The sequence below is a fragment of the Neomonachus schauinslandi genome, chromosome 6 (assembly GCF_002201575.2).
Source record: "Neomonachus schauinslandi chromosome 6, ASM220157v2, whole genome shotgun sequence".
NCBI classification, from domain to species: Eukaryota; Metazoa; Chordata; class Mammalia; order Carnivora; family Phocidae; genus Neomonachus; species Neomonachus schauinslandi.
The window spans coordinates 52796477-52816616 of record NC_058408.1 but is presented as its reverse complement, the minus strand read 5'-3'; the positions used below and the strand labels follow the sequence as shown (position 1 = coordinate 52816616).

The 20140-nt window shown below is 37.4% G+C and overlaps 1 protein-coding gene across 1 annotated transcript in view; it reads right to left on the bottom strand.

Annotated features, from left to right (window-relative positions):
* The window catches only part of ANKRD45 (ankyrin repeat domain 45), a 44418-nt gene extending 28003 nt beyond the window's left edge, over window positions 1-16415 (bottom strand). The window contains exon 1 of the mRNA XM_021682619.1: window positions 16073-16415. Coding sequence (XP_021538294.1) covers window positions 16073-16415 — 343 coding nt within the window. The remainder of the gene's footprint in view (window positions 1-16072) is intronic.
* Between the last annotated feature and the right edge of the window lie 3725 nt (window positions 16416-20140).

The window sequence follows — 20140 nt, the reverse complement described above, 5'->3', positions numbered from 1 at the left end:
AGGTGAAAAACAAGGGAGGCATCATTAAAATTTTTTTACACAAAGCAAGAGATGATTACCATTTTCACCTTTTATCAAGTTTTATTTGTACATGTAATCAAGTCAAAAGTTCCTTGTTTTAACTTACCCACAGGATGTATTTGTGACTCATTTAACTGGCCAAAGAGGCTTGTACTGCTACTACAAGAAGAATTGAGCAAAAGAATGAATAGATGTGTTGACTCTATCATGTACCGGGCACTTTATGTACTACAACTGGATTCAACCCCTTCAAGAACCTTATGAGGTCAGTATTGTTAACCCCATTAAAAGATACAAAGGACAGTGAAGGTCAGAGAGACCAGACCTTGCCCAAGGCCACACTGGTAGCAAATAGCCAAAGCAGATTCAAACCCAGGTCTGTTGCCAAATAAAGGGTTTGTAAGGAGTAGGAAATGGCACCAAAATGCTTGTCACTGAGTAGAGTAGGGAAAAAGAGAAAAGTGATTCCTCTGCTTCCTTCCAGAAACCTCTCCCTGGCTCCCTACTTGCCACATTCCCACAATCCCAGGTCTGTTTTACATCAAGTTGTAAACTACCTTTGTCTTGAGGAAATCATAACCTGAAGGGAATCAGAAGGAACATCAAGTGATCTACTCCAGGATCAGCCAAAATTGGAATTACCTCTCCTCCTTGGCCCAACTTTTTTTTTCTTAACATCACAACAAATGAGAAATTTCAAAAATGAAAAGATAGAGACTAGCCCAAGAATCTCATTGTGCCTTTATCCTCTATAAAAAAAGAGAGAAATACCCTGATACCACCCTCGTTGTTCTTGCCTTCTGCCTGAAGACAGAAGTCTTCAATCAGCCAAAAGGTCCAGGGCCCCTGATTTGCTGCGGAGGGAGACACTGTCTACAGACAAGACACTGCTCACGCGAGCAAGAGGCCATTCCAAATGAGATGTTCTGGCTCCTTATATTGCTTTTCTCAAGGCTGAAGTTACATGCCACTGGTAACATCTAATTTTTTTTTCCTATTTAATACACATAGCTTAAAAACAATAAAACAAGATTTCTAAACAGAGGCTTTTAACAAAATTTACATGTTTTTAAAACACCTTTACATGTTTTTTCCCCTTGTTGGGATGGTCTGTTTTCTAGAGGAAACACACAGATCCTTGTAATACATTAACCCCATTGTCTTCCCAGAAGAAGAAAAACAATTAAATAAGATGATTTCAAAAACATCCAGAAGAGAAAGGGATTTTCCTAATGTCCTCCCATAATGTTGGCAATGAGCACTGGGTCCCAGGAGAGGGATAGAGAGGGCCACACGTTAGAAATTCCAGTAGGAAGAAAGGTACCCTAAATGGAACTGGGAAGGACTGGGGTTAATTCTGAGAGAAAAAAATAATCTCTTTGTGGAGGACTACTGGTTACTAAATACAGTGAGTCAACTAAGCAGGTAATTCATAGGAGGCAAAAGATCAGACAGGAAAAGGAATCTTTTCCTCTATGTAGGCAATGTTCTATGTGCTTTACAGCTATGAACTCACTACCATCCTATGAAGCAGGCACCAGCTTGTTCTCATTTATAGATAAGAAAACAAAAGCACAGAGAAGACAAGTACTTTTCTCAGGGTTGCTATACTTTAATGAAGGTATATGGTGAGGTCAAAGTCCAAGAACAGGGATGATGAGTCAAAAACAAATAATAGGCCAGGGAGCAAAATACTCACCTATCTAGAATATTTCTCACAACCCACCTACCTCGCCAGTACCAGATTCTTTGAATTCCCTAAATCATGTTCCATGCCTCTGCAACTTTGCATATGCTGGGGTTTTTTCTACCTGAAATAATCACAGGAATGGAATAAAATAATTCCAGTATAAATTTAATGTTTACTTAGTATTAATACTAGTATTTTATAAAATGGAGTGCAGAATTCACTTTTTTAATTAGTGAAACTATTTAATACATTTTAATGTTAATACATTTATGAAAATGTATAAACATAAGATATCAAAAAAGCATAAGTATGAAATAGAAATGCTAAGTATATATTTTCATTCTACTAGCAATATAAATTGTCAGATAAAACTAACAAAAATTGGGATGCCTCGGTGGCTCAGTTGGTTAAGCATCTGCCTTCAGCTTGGGTCATGATCCCAGGGTCCTGGGATCCAGTCCCACATCGGGCTCCTTGCTCAGTGGGGAGCCTGCTTCTCCCTCTGCTGGCCGCTCCCCCTGCTTGTGCTCTCTCTCTCTGACAAATAAATAAATAAAATCTTTTTTAAAAAGCTAACAAAAATTAAGGATAAAAAAACAAACACTATAAAAATAAAGAAATGTAATTAATCATGAAAATTTCAAATGAAACATTATTTGATTTTTCTAAGTGTGTCAATGGTATCACCAAGATATTTTTGTACAAATTTTTTTAGCTACTGAAGTTTTTCTCACTCAACATTAGTTAGAAGTGGTTATAAACTGACATCAAATATTTTCTTTCTTTTTTTTAAGATTTTATTTATTTATTTGAGAGAGAGAGCATGAGAGCAGGGTGAGGGACAGAGGAAGAAGTAGACTCCCCACTAAGCAGGGAGTCTGATGCGGGGCTGGATCCCTGGATTCTGAGATCATGACCTGAGCCAAAGGCAGATGCTTAACAGACTGAGCCACCCAGGCATCCCAACACCAAGTATTTTCCTTCAAATTATCTCACTTCTAATTTGAAAAGAGAGAGATCTCTGAACAGTTTTTTGCTTTTTTGCAAACACTGAAATCTTTTTATTAGGAGTAAGCTGTAGGGGGCGCCTGGGTGGCTTAGTTGGTTAAACGTCCAACTCTTGATTTTGGCTCAGGTCATGATCTTGGGGTTGTGAGATCAAGCCCCACGTCATGGAGCTTGTTTAAGATTCTCTGTCTCCCTCTGCCCCCCCTCGCTCTTTCTCTCTCTCTAAATTAAAAAAAAAAAAGAGTAAGCTGTAATTTTTTCCGCAGAGAAAACTTGGCTGGTTCATATTTGTTTTTTTTAGTCTTTTCACGTACAGAGATTCCATTTCAGTTTTCTGATCAATTTCAAAACCATGAGATTCACATTTTACTTAATTGGGAAGTTTTTGGACTCAAATTATTCTTATAACAGAAATTTTACAAAACCACAATGTAGATCATCTAAATCTGTAAACTTCAGTTTGACTTTTTGTATACATTGAGCAATTAAATCATTACTATTGTTCTCAATCCATAAGTAACTCAGATTTCATTTTTTAGATACCAAACAAAACTATTAGACCTATAAAAAGACCAGTATTTCAGTTACCTAAAATAGTGAGCAAGTATACCAGAATATGAGCAATATTGTGACACTAAAATCGGACACTGCGATTACTATACTGTCCACCATGCCCTATCCCTCAACTCTCCTTTGTCTGGTAAACTCTTGGTCATTCTTCAGGATTCAATAGAAATATTGCCTCCTCTATAAAACCTTCCCTGACCATGTCCAATACTTCCAGGTAAAGTTGACTTATCTCCCCTCTAAGCTATTTCATACTTTATTCCACCATACAGTGATTATTTACATAGCTGTTTTCTGCTAAACTATAAACTTGTCCAAGGCTGAATTCATTCATCTTTCTATCCCCCGTTCCCAGCACAAGGTCTGGCTCTTCCACCACCCTTAATAAATGTTTGCTGGTTGCATGCGGAGACAAATTTTAAAACGGTAATTAGTTCTGGTCACACTTGTTTGAGTATGGTCAGGTTTAGTGACCAGAGCCCTGCCAGAACCAGAGGAGGTTCCATCATCAATAAACCGCCAACTGCAGAGACCTATCCTTGGCTCAAGAAGAAAACAAGGCACTTCCCAATAGACCAGAAGTCAGGAGAACAGAGAGCTGAGACTATCAGAACTGTTTCATTCTCCTCCTTCTTTTGGATTAAGTGTCCAATTCTCCAGTATTTAATAAGAAAGGAAATCGTGAAAGCAAACATGATTCATCAATCACCTTGAAAACCATTTTCTTTCTTTTCCACTTCTATCATCCACAAATAAATGGCATACATCTTCTTACTTTATAGAGACATCTATACTGCAGTCCTTCAACTAAAAGTCCTTTAATTCGAGGCCAATGACTTGTTATGCTCCAATACATCATCAGTGTTCACATATACACACACAATGAATATTATTCACCCTTTTAAAAAAAAAGAAGGAAATCCTGCCATTGCAACAACTTGGATGAACCTGAAAGACACTATGTTAAGTGAAATAAGACAGAGAAACCCAAATACTGCACAGTATCACATATATGTGGAATCTAAAAACAAAAAGCAAAAAGAAAAAAAAAAAAAGTTGATCTCATAGAAATAGAGTAGAACAGTGCTTGCCAGGGACTGAGAGGTGGAGAAAATAGGAAGAGGCTGGTCAAAGGGTACAAACTTTCAGTTATACGATGAATAAGGCCTGAATAATAAAGTCCATATATGAAAAACCCACAACTAATATCATTCTCAATGGGAAAAAAATAGAGCTTTTCCTCTATGGTCAGGAACAAGACAGGGATGTCTATTTTCACCACTGTTATTCAACATAATACTGGAAATCCTAGCCACAGCAATCAGACAACAAAAAGAAATGGAAGGCATCCAAATTGGCACAAAAGAAGCCAAACTTACACTATTTGCAGATGACATGATACTCTATATAGAAAACCCAAAAGACTCCACCAAAAAAATTGCTAGAACTGACACACGAATTCCATAAAGTCACAGGATAGAAAAACAACATACAGAAATTTGTAGCATATCTATACACCATTAATGAAGCAGCAGAAAAAGAAATGAAGGAATCAATCCCATTTGCAATTGTACCAAAAACTATAAGATACTTAGGAATAAACCTAACCAAAGAGGTAAAAGACCAGTACTCTGAAAATTATAAAACACTGATGAAAGAGATGAAGATGAAGACACAGAAATGGGAAAACATTCCATGCTAATGGATTAGAAGAACAAATAGTTTAAATGTCTATACTACCCAAAGTGATTTACACATTTAATGCAATCCCTATCAAAATACCAACAGCATTTTTCACAGAGCTAGAACAACCAACCCTAAAATTTGTATGGAACCATGAAAGACCCCGAATAGCCAAAGCAACCTTGAAAAAGGAAAGCAAAGCTGGAGGCATCACGATTCTGGAGTTCAGTTATATTACAAAGCTGCAGTGATCAAAACAGTATGGTACTGGCACAAAAATCAACACATAGATAAATAAAACAGAACAGAAAACCCAGAAACGAACCCACACTATATGGTCAATTAATTTTTTGACAGTACAGGAATGAATATTCAAGGAGAAAAGACAGTCTTTTCAACAAATGGTGCTAGGAAAACTGGACAGCAACATGCAAAAGAATGAAAACTGGACCACTTTCTTACACTATACACAGATATTAAAATTACCAATCTAACGAGTGAGTAGTGATAGCTCACTGTTTAAATTTGCATTTCTAATAGTGAAGTTGACATTTTATATACTTATTGGCCATAAGCATTTCTCTTCCATGAATTAACTGCTTGTTCCTATCCTTTTTCTACTTTTCTATTGGGTTCGATTATTCTTATTGATTAGTAGATAGTCTTAAGCAGATATGTCCTTTGTGGGTTGAAATGATATTACAAACATCCTCTTGTAGTCTGTGTGTTACCTTGTCACTGTGTTTATAGTATCTTTTGTATATAATTTTAAATTTATATATATAAATATATATATATTTTCTTTTAATGGTTTTGTTATTACTTCTTGTTTTAAGATATTGAGTGACATCTCAAGAATATAACAATCCTCCTCTATCTTTCACAAAGTTTGAAACTTTTTCTTTTCACATTCATATCTTGCATAAACCTGTAATTGATTTTTGTGCATGGTACAATATAGGTATCTAATTTAACTTTTTTTCCAGATTAATAATCACTGTTCTCCACATATTAAATATTTCATCATTTCCCCACTGAAATTTAGGGTCAGCTTCTCAGTTTGTATTTTTTAAAAAACCTAATGTGATATTAACTAGATTGATAAATTAATTTGGATTTAAATTGCCATCTTGATGATACTTAATCTCACTGTGTAAAACATATACACAATTTGGGTCTTCTTTGATGTAACTCAATAAGGTTTTAAACTTTTTGCCATAAATGTCTTGTAATTCTTTTGTCAGATTTAGTCCTAATTTCTGTATGGTTTTGCTGTGAATAAGATTTGTATTTTTATTACCTTCCCTGATTGTTGATGGTATATTGAAAGCTACTTACCTGGGGTACTGATCTTATGTCCATATTCTTGCTAAATTACATTCTATTAGTACTAATAGTAGATTCCCTTGGATTTAAATCTATATCCCTATGAATAATGAGAGTTTTATTTCTTCCACTCAAATTCTTATACCCAGCAGTTTGCTGGTAAATGTTTACCACTAGTTCTCTGGGGAGAAATCCCTGATTTGTACCATTAGCAATTTCCATGATATATACTCCTAACATGGCCAACTTCAACCTACCAATGTGATGTCAACCAATTTACAAAACCCCTGAAATTTTAACAATCAGCTGGCAAGAGCTGGTAAAAGCCAGCTCCAGCACATACTGTGTTATGTCTCTTATTTATTTTTCTTATCTTACTGCACTTGCTAGGACTGCCACCCTAGTCATTAATAAAAGCCATGATAGGGGTGCCTGGGTGGCTCAGTCGTTAAGCGTCTGCCTTCAGCTCAGGTCATGATCCCAGGGTCCTGGGATTGAGCCCAGCATCGGGCTCCCTGCTCAGCGGGGAGTCTGCTTCTCCCTCTCCCACTCCCTGCTTGTGTTCCCTCTCTCACTGTCTCTCTCTCTGTGTCAAATAAATAAATAAATAAATAAATAAATAAATAAATAAACAAAAGCCATGACAGGGATGCCTGGGTGGCTCAGTTGGTTAAGCATCTGCCTTCAGCTCAGGTCATGATCCCAAGGTCCTGAGATCGAGTCCTGCATCGGGCTCCTTGCTCAGCAGGAGCCTGCTTCTCCCTCTGCCTGCCGCTCCCCCTGCTTGTGCTTGCTCTCTGACAAATAAATAAATAAAATCTTATTTTTTAAAAAAAGCCATGATAGTGAATATCATAGTCTTCTTTCTGACTTTATTTTTTTGAAAGATTTTACTTATTTGAGAGACAGAGATACTGACAGAGATAGTGACAGAGATGGCGACAGAGAGCACAAGCAAGGAAGAGAGGGAGAGGGGCTCCCTAATGAGCAGGAAGCAGGTAGCCCCACACGGGGCTCAATCCCAGGACCACTGGATCATGACCTGAGCCAAAGGCAGATGCTTAACTGACTGAGCCACCCAGGGGCCCCTTGTTTCTGACTTTAAAGAATGCTTCTAAGGATTCAATACTGAGGTGCCTGGGTGGCTGACGGTTAAGCGTCTGACTGTTGATCTCAGCTCAGGTCTTGATCTCAGGGTTGTGAGTCCAAGCCCCACATTGGGCTTCACACCATACATACATACATACATACATACATACATACATAAATAATAAAGATTCAATACTAGGTAAGTTTGCTTCAGGTTTTTGATAGAGAGCCTTAAAATTAAGGAAGGTTTCTTCTATTTCTATTTCCCTAAGAGCATTCATCATGGATGAGTGCAACATTTTTTTCAAAAGACTTCCTACATCTTTTGAAATTATCATGTGGTTTTGTTCATTCAGTCCTTTAATGTAGTAAATTATACTAATATTTTTTTCTAATGTTAAAATCAACCTCTCATTAATGGACTAAACCCAACCCAGTACATTACATTTTGTAATACACAATCTAGATGCAATTTGTTAATATTTTATTTAAGATGTTTGCATCTTTGTTATTAAATGAGATTGGCCTATAACTTTTCTTTCTACTATGGCCATTAAGCAGTTTTCCAACTCTCTTTTCCAATTCTCTGAACATTGTATAAGCCAGAGATTACCTTTTCCCTAAAAGTGCAGTAAATCTTACCTTTTAAAATGTCTGAGCCCAGAGTTAGGTGGGGGTGGGGGAAAGAGGCCTATTTTTATTACTTATTCATTTTTTCAAAATAACCATGATCTAGTCAAGATTTCTATTTTTTTCTTGAATTAATTTTGGTAATTTATACTTTATAAGAAAATTGTCCATTTCATCCAAGTTTTCAAATGTATTGTCATAAAATTATTTATAATATTTTCTAATGATTTTTTTCTTCAAATTTTTATTTAAATTCTAGTTAGTTAATGTATAGTGTAATATTGGTTTCAGGAGTGGAATTCAGTGATTCATCACTTACATATAATACCCAGTGCTCATTACAACAAGTACACTCCTTAATACCCATCACCCATCTAGCCCATCGCCCACTCACCTCCCTCCATCAACCTTCAGTTTGTTTTCTATGGTTAAGAGTCTCTTATGGTTTGTTTCCCTCTCTCTCTCTTTCTCCCCCTTCCCATTTGTTCATCTGTTTTGTTTCTTAAATTCCACATGAGTGAAATCATATGGTATTTGTGTTTCTCTGACTTATTTCACTAGCATAATACATCTAGCTCCATTCACATCATTGCAAATGGCAAGATTTCATCCTTTTTGGTGGCTGAGTAATACTCCATTTTATACACACACACACACACACACACACCACATCCTCTTTATCCATTCATCAGTTGATGAATGTAATGTTTTTTTTAAGATTTTATTTATTTGAGAGAGAAAGGGTGAAAGAGAGCATGAGAGGGGAGAGGGCCAGAGAGAGAGCAGACTCCCTGCTGAGCTGGGAGCACAATGCGAGACTCGATCCTGGGACTCCAGGATCATGACCTAAGCCGAAGGCACTTGCTCAATCAACTGAGCCACCCAGGTGCCCGATGTAATGATTTTTTAAGTCTTAGTTTTTCCTGTGTGTATGTTCCATCTTTTAAAATTGTAATTATTATTTATGCTCTCCACCTCTCTGATATTATCAAATATTATCAAAGGTTTATCAATTCTGTCTTTTTCACTAAATTAGATTTTGGTTCGTTGATCCTCTCTTTTCTTTATTTTCAATGTCATTACTTCACCTCTACTTTTTTCCTATTTTTTCTTCTACTTTCTTTCGATTACTCAGATTTGGGGAGTTTTCAACCATTATTTTTTTAATCAGTTCTCTTGCCCCTCCCTCTCCCTTTGCCTCTGAGACTCCCATAAAGCAAATATTGTTTTGCTTGGTAGTATCCTATTCTTTTTTTCTAACTCCTTGAGTTAAATGCCTTGCTTATAATTTTCAATGTTTCTTATATTCTAATATATGTGTTAAACTAGAATTTTTTTTTAAGATTTTTTATTTATTTATTTGCCAGAGAGAGAGAGAGAGAGGGAGAGTACAAGCAGGGGGAGTGGCAGGCAGAGAGAAGCAAGCTCCTCGCTGAGCAAGGAGCCAGATGTGGGACTCAATCCCAGGATCCTGAGATCATGACCTGAGCCGAAGGCAGACGCTTAACCATCTGAGCCACCCAGGAGCCCTAAACTAGAATTTTAATTTTAGTTTTAGTCCACAGGTCTGACATAGAGTGATCCTGTTGTCACTTAAATATTTCATAAGTTCTAGTGTATCTTCTCTGACCCAGAGATGACTGAAAGTGTGCTTTTGTTTCCAAAATTATACAGGATTTTCAGTTATCTTTTTGTTACTATTTTCTAATCTTATTTTATTGTGGTCAGAGAACAAAGACTACATGCTGTAGATCCTTTGATATTTGTTGAGACTTTATGGACTTACTTGTGATTCATTTTTTTAAATTCCATATAAACATGAAGAAAATGTATATTCCCTATTTGCTGGAGGTCATTTTTTTCTTTTATTTTCTAAAATGACCATGTAATATATTTGCAATCTGAAAAAAAAAAGTGACCAAATAAAAAGAGCTAATTAGATCATGACAGCAAAACTAAAAAAATCTTCAAAGGAAAGAGATAACAATATTATTATTAAGCAATTACTGTATATCAGCTTACTATGTGCCAACTACAATGATAAGATATTTATATTTACTATCTTATTTAATCCTTACAACATCCTTTAAGGAAAAAACAACTATTATTCCCATTTTTCAGATGAAGAAACAGAAGCACAAAAAGGTTAGGTAATTTGCCCAAGTCATACAGCTAATTAAGAGTGAAGTCTGTGAGGATGCCTGGGTGGCAGCTGGTTAAGCATCTGACTTTTGATTTCAGCTCAGGTCATGATCTCAGGGTCATGAGATCGAACCCAGCAGTGGGCCCCGTGCTGAGTGTGGAGCCTGCTTAAGGTTCTCTCTCTCCAAGGGACAGAAGGTCTATTTGAACAAATTATAGCTGAGAACTTCCCTAATCTGGGGAAGGAAACAGGCATTCAAGTCCAGGAGGTACAGAGAACCCCCCTCAAAATCAATAAAAATAGGTCAAAACCTTGACGTATAATAGTAAAGCTTGCATTCATGCATTTCAAAGATAAAGAGAATATCCTGAAAGCAGCTCGGAACATGAGGTCCTTAACCTACAAGGGTAGAAACATAAGGCTGGCAGGAGACCTGTGCCCAGGGACCTGCAGGCTAGAAAGGAATGGCATGACATATTCAATGTGCTAAACTGGAAAAATGTGCAGCCCAGAATTCTTTATCCAACAAGGTTGTCATTCAGAATGAAGGAGAGATAAAGAGGTTCCAGGACAAACAAAAACTAAAGGAATTTGTGAACATTAAACCAGCCCTGCAAGAAATATTAAAGGGGGTCCTTTCAGCGGAGGGAGAGCCCAAAATTAACAAAGACCAGAAAGGAACGCAGACAATCTACAGGAACAGTGACTTTACAGGTAACACAATGGCACTAACTTCATATATTTCAATAATTATTCTGAATGTAAATGGAGTAAATGTTCTAATCAAAAGATATATGATATCAGAATGGATTAATAAAAAAAGACCCATCTTATATGCTGCTTACAAGAGACTCATGTTAGACCCAAAGACAGCTCCAAGTTGAAAGTGAGGGGGTAGAGAACCATTTATCATGCCAATGGACATCAAAAGAAAGCTGGAATAGCCATCCTTATATCAGACAAACTAGATTTTAAGCCAAAGACTGTAATAAGAAGGACACTATATCATAATAAAAGTGTCTATCTAACAGGAAGATCTAACAATTGTAAATATTTATGCCCCTAACTTGGGAGCAGCCAAATATATAAACCAATTAATAACAAAATTAAAGAAATTCATTGATAATAATACAATAATAGTAGGGGACTTCAACACCTCACTCTCAGCAATGGACAGATCATCTAAGCAGAAGATCAACAAGGAAACAAGGGCTTTGAATGACACACTGGACCAGATGGACTTAACAGATATATTCTGTTAAATATATTCAGAGCATTTCATCCTAAAGCAGTAGAATACATATTCTTGTCAAGTGCACATGGAACACTGTCCAGAATAGATCACATACTGAGTCACAAATCAGGTCTCAACCAGTATAAAAAGATTGAGATTATAACATGCAAATTTTCAGACCACAATACTTTAAAACTTGAAGTCAACCATAAGAAAAAATTTGGAAGGGGCGCCTGGGTGGCTCAGTTGGTTAAGCGACTGCCTTCGGCTCAGGTCATGATCCTGCAGTCCCGGGATCGAGTCCCGCATCGGGCTCCCTGCTCGGCAGGGAGTCTGCTTCTCCCTCTGACCCTCCCCCCTCTCATGCTCTCTCTCTCTCATTCTCGCTCTCAAATAAATAAATAAAATCTTTAAAAAAAAAAAAAAGAAAAGAAAAAATTTGGAAGGACCACAAATACATAGAGATTAAAGAGCATCCTACTAAAGAATGAATGGGTTAACCAGGATCCATGGAGGCAAATGAAAATGAAAACACGACAGTTCAGAACCTTTGGGATGTAACAAAGGTGGTCCTAAGAGAGAAATATATTGCAATACAGGCCTTTCTCAAAAAATAAGAAAAGCCTCAAATACACAACCTAACATTACACCTAGATCTGGAAAAAGAACAGCAAATAAAGCCTAAATCCAGCAAGAGAAGAGAAATAATAAAGATTAGGGCAGAAATCAATGATATAGAAATAAAAACAATAGAACAGATCAACGAAATTAGGATCTGGTTCTTTGAAAGAATTATAAGATCAGTAAATTCCAGGGTGCCTGGGTGGCTCAGTCAGTTAAGCATCTGGCTTCAGCTCAGGTCATGATCCCACAGTCCTGGGATTAAGCCTTGCACTGGGGTCCCTGCTCAGCAGGGAGCCTGCTTCTCCCTCTCCCTCTGCCTCCTCCCCCTGTTCATGCTCTGTCTCTGTCTCTGTCTCTCTCTCTCAAATAAATAAAATCTTAAAAAAAAAAAAGAGCAATAAACTCCTAGCCAGACTTATCAAAAAGAAGAGAGAAAGGACCCAAATAAATAAAATCATGAATGAAAGAGGAGAGATCACAACCAACACCAAAGAAATACAAACAATTATAAGAGAATATTATAAGCAATCATATGCCATCAAATTAGGCAATCTAGAAAAATGGATGCATTCCTAGGACATATAAACTACCAAAACTGAAACAGGAAGAAATAGAAAACCTGAACAGACCCATAACCAACAAAGAAACTGAATCAGTAATCAAAAATCTCCCAACAAACAGGAGTCCAAGGCTGGATGGCTTCCCAGGCGAATTCTACTAAACACTGAAAGAATTAATACCTATTCTGAAACTGTTTCAAAAAATAGAAATGGAAGAAAAACTTCCAAACTCATTCTATGAGGCTAGCATTACTCTGATCCCAAAACCAGATAACGACCACACCAAAAAGGAGAATTACAGACCAATATCCCTGATGAACATGAATGCAAAAATTCTCACCAAGATACTAGCTAAAAAAACATTAAAAGGATTATTCACCACGACCAAGTGGGATTTATTCCTGGGCTGCAAGGGTGGTTCAACATCTGCAAATCAATCAATGTGATACACCACATTAATAAAAGAAAGGACAAGAACCATATGATCCTCTCAAAAGATGCAGAAAAAAGCATTTGACAAAATACAGCATCCCTTTTTTCAGAAAAACTCTCCACAGCGTAGGGATAGAGGGAACATACCTCAATATCATAAAAGCCATATATGAAAAACCCACAGTGAATATCATCCTCAATGGGGAAAAACAGAGCTTTCTCCCCCAAGGTCAGGAACACGACAGGGATGTCCACTCCCACCACTACTGTTCAACATAGTACTAGAAGTCCTAGCCTCAGCAATTCAACAACAAAAAGAAATAAAAGGCATCCAAACTGGCAAAGATTAAGTCAAACTTTCACTCTTAGCAGACAACATGATACTCTATGTAGAAAACCCAAAAGATTCCAGCAAATAATTGCTAGAACTGACACCGGAATTCAGCAAAGTCGCAGGATATAAAATCAATGCACAGAAGTCAGTTGTATTTCTATACACTAACAATGAGGCAGAAGAAAGAGAAATCAAGGAATAGATCCCATTTACATTTTCACAAAAAACAATAAGATACCTAGGAATAAGCCTAACCAAAGAGGTAAAGGATCTGTACTCTGAAAACTACAGAACACTTATGAAAGAAATTGAGGAAGACACAAAGAAATGGGAAAACATTCCATGTTCATGGATTGGAAGAACAAATATTGTTAAAATGTCTATGCTACCCAAAACAATCTACACATTCCATGCAATCCCTATCAAAATACCAACAACATTTTTCACAGAGCTGGAACAAACAATCTTAAAATTTGTATGGAACCAGAAAAGACCCCGAATAGCCAAAGTAATGTTGAAAAAGAAAACCAAAGCTGCAGGCATCACAATTCTGGACTTTAAGCTGTATTACAAAGTTGTAATCATCAAGACAGTATGGTACTGGCACAAAAACAGACACATAGATCAATGGAACAGAATAGAGAACCCAGAAATGGACCCTCAACTCTATGGTCAATTAATCTCTGACAAAGCAGGAAAGAATATCCAATGGAAAAAAAAAAAACAGTGTCTTCAACAAATGGTGTTGGGAAAATTGGACAGCCACATGCAGAAGAATGAAACTGGACCACTTTCTTACACCATACACAAAAATAAACTCTAAATGGATACCTAAATGGTAAATCCATCATAATCCTAGAGAACACAGGTAGCAACCTCTGTGACCTTGGCCACAGCAACTTCTTGCTAGACATGTTTCCAAAGGCAAGAGAAACAAAAGCAAAACTGAACTATTGGGACTTTATCAAGATAAAAAGCTTTTGCACAGCAAAGGAAACAGTCGACAAAACTAAAAGGCAACCTACAGAATGGGAGAAGATTTGCAATGTATTATCAGACAAAGAGCTAGTATCCAAAATCTATAAAAAATGTATCACATTCGGGCGCCTGGGTGGCTCAGTTGGTTGGGCGACTGCCTTCGGCTCGGGTCATGATCCTGGAGTCCCGGGATCGAGTCCCGCATCGGGCTCCCTGCTCGGCAGGGGGTCTGCTTCTCCCTCTGCCCTCTTCCCTCTCGTGCTCTCTGTCTCTCATTCTCTCTCTCAAATAAATGGATAAAATCTTTAAAAAAAAAAATGTATCACACTCAACACCCAAAAAACAAAAAATCCAGTCAAGAAATGGGCAGAAGACATGAACAGACATTTCTCCAGAGAAGACATACAATGGCCAACAGACACACAAAAAAATGTTCAACATCACTTGGCATCAGGAAAATACAGATCAAAACCACAATGAGATACCACCTCATACCAGTCAGAATGGCCAAAATTAACAAGTCAGGAAACGACAGATGTTGGCGAGGATGCGGAGAAAGGGGATCCCTTTTACACTGTTGGTGGGAATGCAAGCTGGTGCAGCTACTCTGGAAGAGTATGGAGGTTCTTCAAAAAGTTAAAATTAGAGCTACCCAGGACGCCTGGGTGGCTCAGTTGGTTAAGAGTGTGCCTTCAGCAGGTCATGATCTCAGGGTTCCTGGATGGAGCCCCATGTTGGGCTCCCTGCTCCATGGGGAGTCTGCTTCTCCTTCCGGCTCTCCCTCTCTCAATCTCTCTCTCTCTCTCTATCAAATAAATAAATAAAATCCTTAAAAAAATAGAGCTACCCTGTGACCCAGCAATTGCATTACTAGGTATTTATCCAAAGGATATAAACATAGTGATTTGAAGGGGCACATGCACCCCAATGTTTATAGCAGCAATGCCCACAATAACCAAAATATGGAAAGAGCGCAGATGTCCATTGACAGATGAATAGGTAAAGAAGAGGTATATATAGATATATATAGATATAGATATAGATATATATACACACACACAGTGGAATATTACTCAGCCATCAAAAAAGAACGAAATCTTGCCATTTGCAACGATGTGGATGGAACTAGAGGGTATTATGCTAAGTGAAATAAATCAGAGAAAGACAAATACCATATGATTTCACTCTTATGTGGAATTTAGGAAACAGAGGAACATAGGGGAAGGGAAGGAAAAATAAAATTAGATGAAAACAGAGAGGGAGGCAAAGTATAAGAGACTCTTAACTCTAGGAAACAGGGTTGCTGGAGGGCAGATGGGTGGGGGAATGGGGTAACTGGGTGATGGGCATTAAGGAGGGCATGTGATATAATGAGCACTGGGTGTTACATGCAACTGATGAATCACTAAATTCTACTTCTGAAACTAATAATATAGTATGTTAATTAAATTGAATTTAAATTAAAAAAAGATTCTCTCTCCCTCTGCCCCTCTCCCTACCCCCACTCACACATGCACATCCAGGCTCTCTTTCAAAAAAAAAAAAAAAAAAAGAGTGAAGTCTGTGTACTTAACTACTATGCTATACTATATCAACATGTATACACATGCTCACACATTCATATGTATGTATACTATATATAATATATGCAAAATATAAAGCAGGCACATCAAATTTATCCAACTTTAGAGATGGTACATAGCATCTTTAGGTAGTCATAAGTAATATCGATGAGAGAAAAAAGACAAAATACCTCTGGTGGTTTTTTCATTCAGGTTCACACCATATTTTGCCAAAGCTCTAATCACATGACTTTGCCCAGCCATGCAAGCTGCATACAACAAATTTCTCCCAACGATGTCTTCTTCCAAGAGGAGCTGCATGGCCTGTTCATGATGAGGGTTCTCAGGATCCTCAAAAATCTTCTGCAAACCTTCTACATCCCCTGTGAGAGCAGGTTGTAAGAGAGGATTAAGAGTGGCTGTTTCCTCTGGTTCTTTCGCTTCTTCTTCATCTTCTTCTTCTTCATCGTCTTGCTGTGAGAAAAATACTGATTTTTCTGAACTCTCTGATTCTGGAGGTCCTTCTGGCTCCATTAACTCCCAAAATACCTGAAGCCAAGAAAAAGTAATAGTAGTCTACTCAAACAAATCAGTATTTGTTTATCTGCTTATTTCATCAGTCAACTGACAATATAGATGGGATAAAAATACTTAACTGGTTGAAAATAATTATAAGACACTTACTTCATCCCGCAATCAATAAAGTTTATTGTGCACCTACTATAAATGAGCACACTGCCTGAATATATACTAAAATGCTGAATGTGTGATATAAACAATAAATTCAACAGGAACAGAAGAAGAAGCAGATCAATGTGGCTAGATTTATTAGGAAAAGATTGAAAAAGAATGCTAAAGAGATTCACCTGCCTAAACAAGGGTTCATGCTGGGGAAAAGTGAGAAATACAGAGGGATTACTGGAGCCAGATTAAAACTTTAAAACTTAGGTACTGACATTTAGACAGAATTATTCATTCAGTGATGCTTACTGAAAGCTTACTAATGTACTAAGTGCTGTGTAGCCCTATGTAAATTACAAAGAAGAATCAAATTTATTTCCTGCCCTCAACGACTTATTTTAAGGGAGAAAATATGACATGCACAAAATAAGTGTGATAAAAGGTAACAAGTGCTAAATATCATAAGACATCAGGTATGCTGTGGGAGTTCAGAAGGGATGAGATTAATTCCAGGCACAATTAATCAAGGAATTCGTTGTGCTCAGTCTAGCAGAACACATATTAAATTGGTAATGATTCAGAGAAGAGTAGCATAGTCCCCTTCATATGTATAAGAATGTTTGTAGCATCACTGTTCATAACAGCAAAAATCCTGGGCAGGAAAACAAAGCCCAAGAACAGGAGCATAAACTGTAGCATAGTCACACAAAATAGGATATAGTAGTTAAAATGAATAAATTATAGTGATACCATGCGGTAGGCAGCTTCTAACAGGGCTCCCAGTGACTCTTACCCTGTCTCCTGATATTCATACCCTTGTGTAATTCCTGCCCCTGAATGCAGCCTGGACATAGTGACTTTCTTCTAATGAAAATACAGCAACAGTGATGGGATGTCATTTCCACAATTCAGTTATAGCAGACTGTGACTTTGCCTTGTTGGTATTTTCTCCCTGGCTCTTCTTATGTAATATGATGGAGAGGGCCACCTTTCAAGGAACAGAAGGCAACCCCTGGCCAACAGCCAATAAGGAATGGAAGCCCTCAATCCATTAGCTCATGAGGAACTTAACTCTGCCAACAACCACTGAATGAGCTTGGAAGTGGATCAGCCCCAAATGAACCTTGAGATGACTGCAGTCACAGGCAACATCTTGACTGTGTCTTCATGAGAGATGCCAAAGTGAAAGATCTAGCTAAGCTGTGCCCGAGAAACTGGGAGATAAGGAATGTGTGCCATTTTTAAGCTACCACATTTGGGGGTAATTTGTCACACAGCAATAAATAACTGAAGCACACAATATGAATGAATCTTAGCAATATAATATTAATGGGAAAAAGTAGATCCAAAAGATTATATATAACAAGATATATTTTTGTAAAGTTCAAAGCAATTAAAATTGACGTTTTAGGAATGCAAATAGACTCAGTAACACTATTTTTTAAAAAAGAAGAAAAGCAAGATTCAACATAAGATTCAGGATGATGTTTGTGGCAGGAGCGTGGGGGAAGACACAGGAAATGGGATAAATGGATTCATATATTTAGTAAAAAAAAAAAAAAAATACAGCATTTAAGCTGGCCCATAAAGAATGGGCAAGATTTGGTCATTCAGAAATCAGAAGGAAGGGCAATCTAGTTAGACAGAATAACATCTCTATCTACATAACCCTACATTAATCTCTACCTTTACTAAACGTGTATACTTGTAAGCTGTTGAAGTTAGGAATTCTTTGATTATAGATAACAGAAAAATAGTAAGATTGACTTTTAAAAGTAAAAGATTATTTTTTCACATAACAAGAAATTTAAAGGTGGAGATGGTTCAGCAGCTCAAAAATATAGATGCAAGCTATTTCTACCTTTCTATTCCATCATAGTGTGTAAGACTTTCATCATCATGGCTATTGCCTCCTAGTGACAAGAGGGCTGTCATAACTCCTGGCATCACATCTGCATTTGTGGCAGGAAAAAGAGGGAATCCTCCAGAGGATAGCTATGCCTTTTTAAAAGGAAAGCAAAACAAAATCTTTCCTGACAAGCCCTAACAAAGGCCAGATTGTATCCCTATATTTAAAAGAAGAAAAAAAAAAAAAGCAAGTTTCTCAATTTTCCTGCCTTTATAATAGAAGCAAGCAAGGTAGATGGGGTTGGGAATGGGAGTTGTTAGCCAATCAGCCATGACTCCTCCATAAGATTTGGCCCAAACCTTATCTTTGAAATTGTTTCATTTAATTCCCTTCATTTTACAGAGTAAATATGGAAAAAACATCCTTTTGAGTGCTAGCATCGAACTTTCCACCCTCCCAACACACAAACACACACACACACACACACACACACACTTTCTTAAAGAATCCCTATCTCCATTTTAGAGATTTCTAGTGGAAGATAAAGCTAACTTCCCACTATATAAGCCAAAGGCAAAATTCCTCCTCCTCTCCATCTCAGCACAAGGTTGGGAGCAAGAATATAAATTAGCTCTGCCAATCAGGTGCTCAATCCTAGGATCTTGACACTTTTTCTGCTGTTGTTTTTAATCATTTCATTTTCTCACTCACATATAACATTGTATTAGTTTTTTTTTTTTTTAAGATTTTATTTATTTATTTGAGACAGACAGAATGAAAGAGAGAGAGCACATGAGAGGGGGGAGGGTCAGAGGCAGAAGCAGGCTCCCCACCGAGCAGGGAGCCCGATGCGGGACTCGATCCTGGGACTCCAGGATCATGACCTGAGCCGAAGGCAGTCGCTTAACCAACTGAGCCACCCAGGCGCCCAACATTGTATTAGTTTAAGGTATGCAACATAATAATTTGATCTATGTATATATTATAAAATGATTATCACGGTAAGTTAACTCCATCACCTCACATAATTACAAAACTTTTTTTCTTGTGATGCAAACTTTTAAGATCTAATCTCTTAGCAACTTTCAAATACAATACAGTATCGTATTTAATTCAATGCAGTATTGTTAACTATAGTCATTATGCTGTACAGTGCATTCCCAAATGCACTGTACATTTGGAAGTTTTTACATTTTGACCCTCTTTACCCATTTCACCTACCCTAACTCCACCTCTGGCAACCAGCAATCTGTTCTCTGTATCTGTGAGTTAAGTTTTTTAGCTTTCATAATAAATGACCAGGATCTTGACACTTGAACAAGGGACACAGGAACATGAGGCTAGTTGAAGGTCATTCATCAAGGTGACAGCAAGGGTGTACTGATCAAACTTCCTGCTATGAGAACATGCTGTGGTTCTTGTGGTCTGACCCTCCAGAGCTCCCTTGGTTCCTGCTCGTTTCCAGGCTCCTCATGATCATGCGAGCCCCTGTTATAGTACTCAGACACAGCTATCTTCCCTAAAAACTGATCTCCCCTTCTTTAGGAACAGAACCCCATTCTCTTTTTTTTAACCACACATTTTTTAAAAACCTATATTTATATTGGGATAAAACTACTTCCCAGTCTCTCTTGCAGCATGATGTGGCCATATGTCCAAATAGTAGACCTAAGATGTAAGTAGTCATGTAGTATACAACTTCTAGGAAAGTGTAATTCCTTCTCACTGG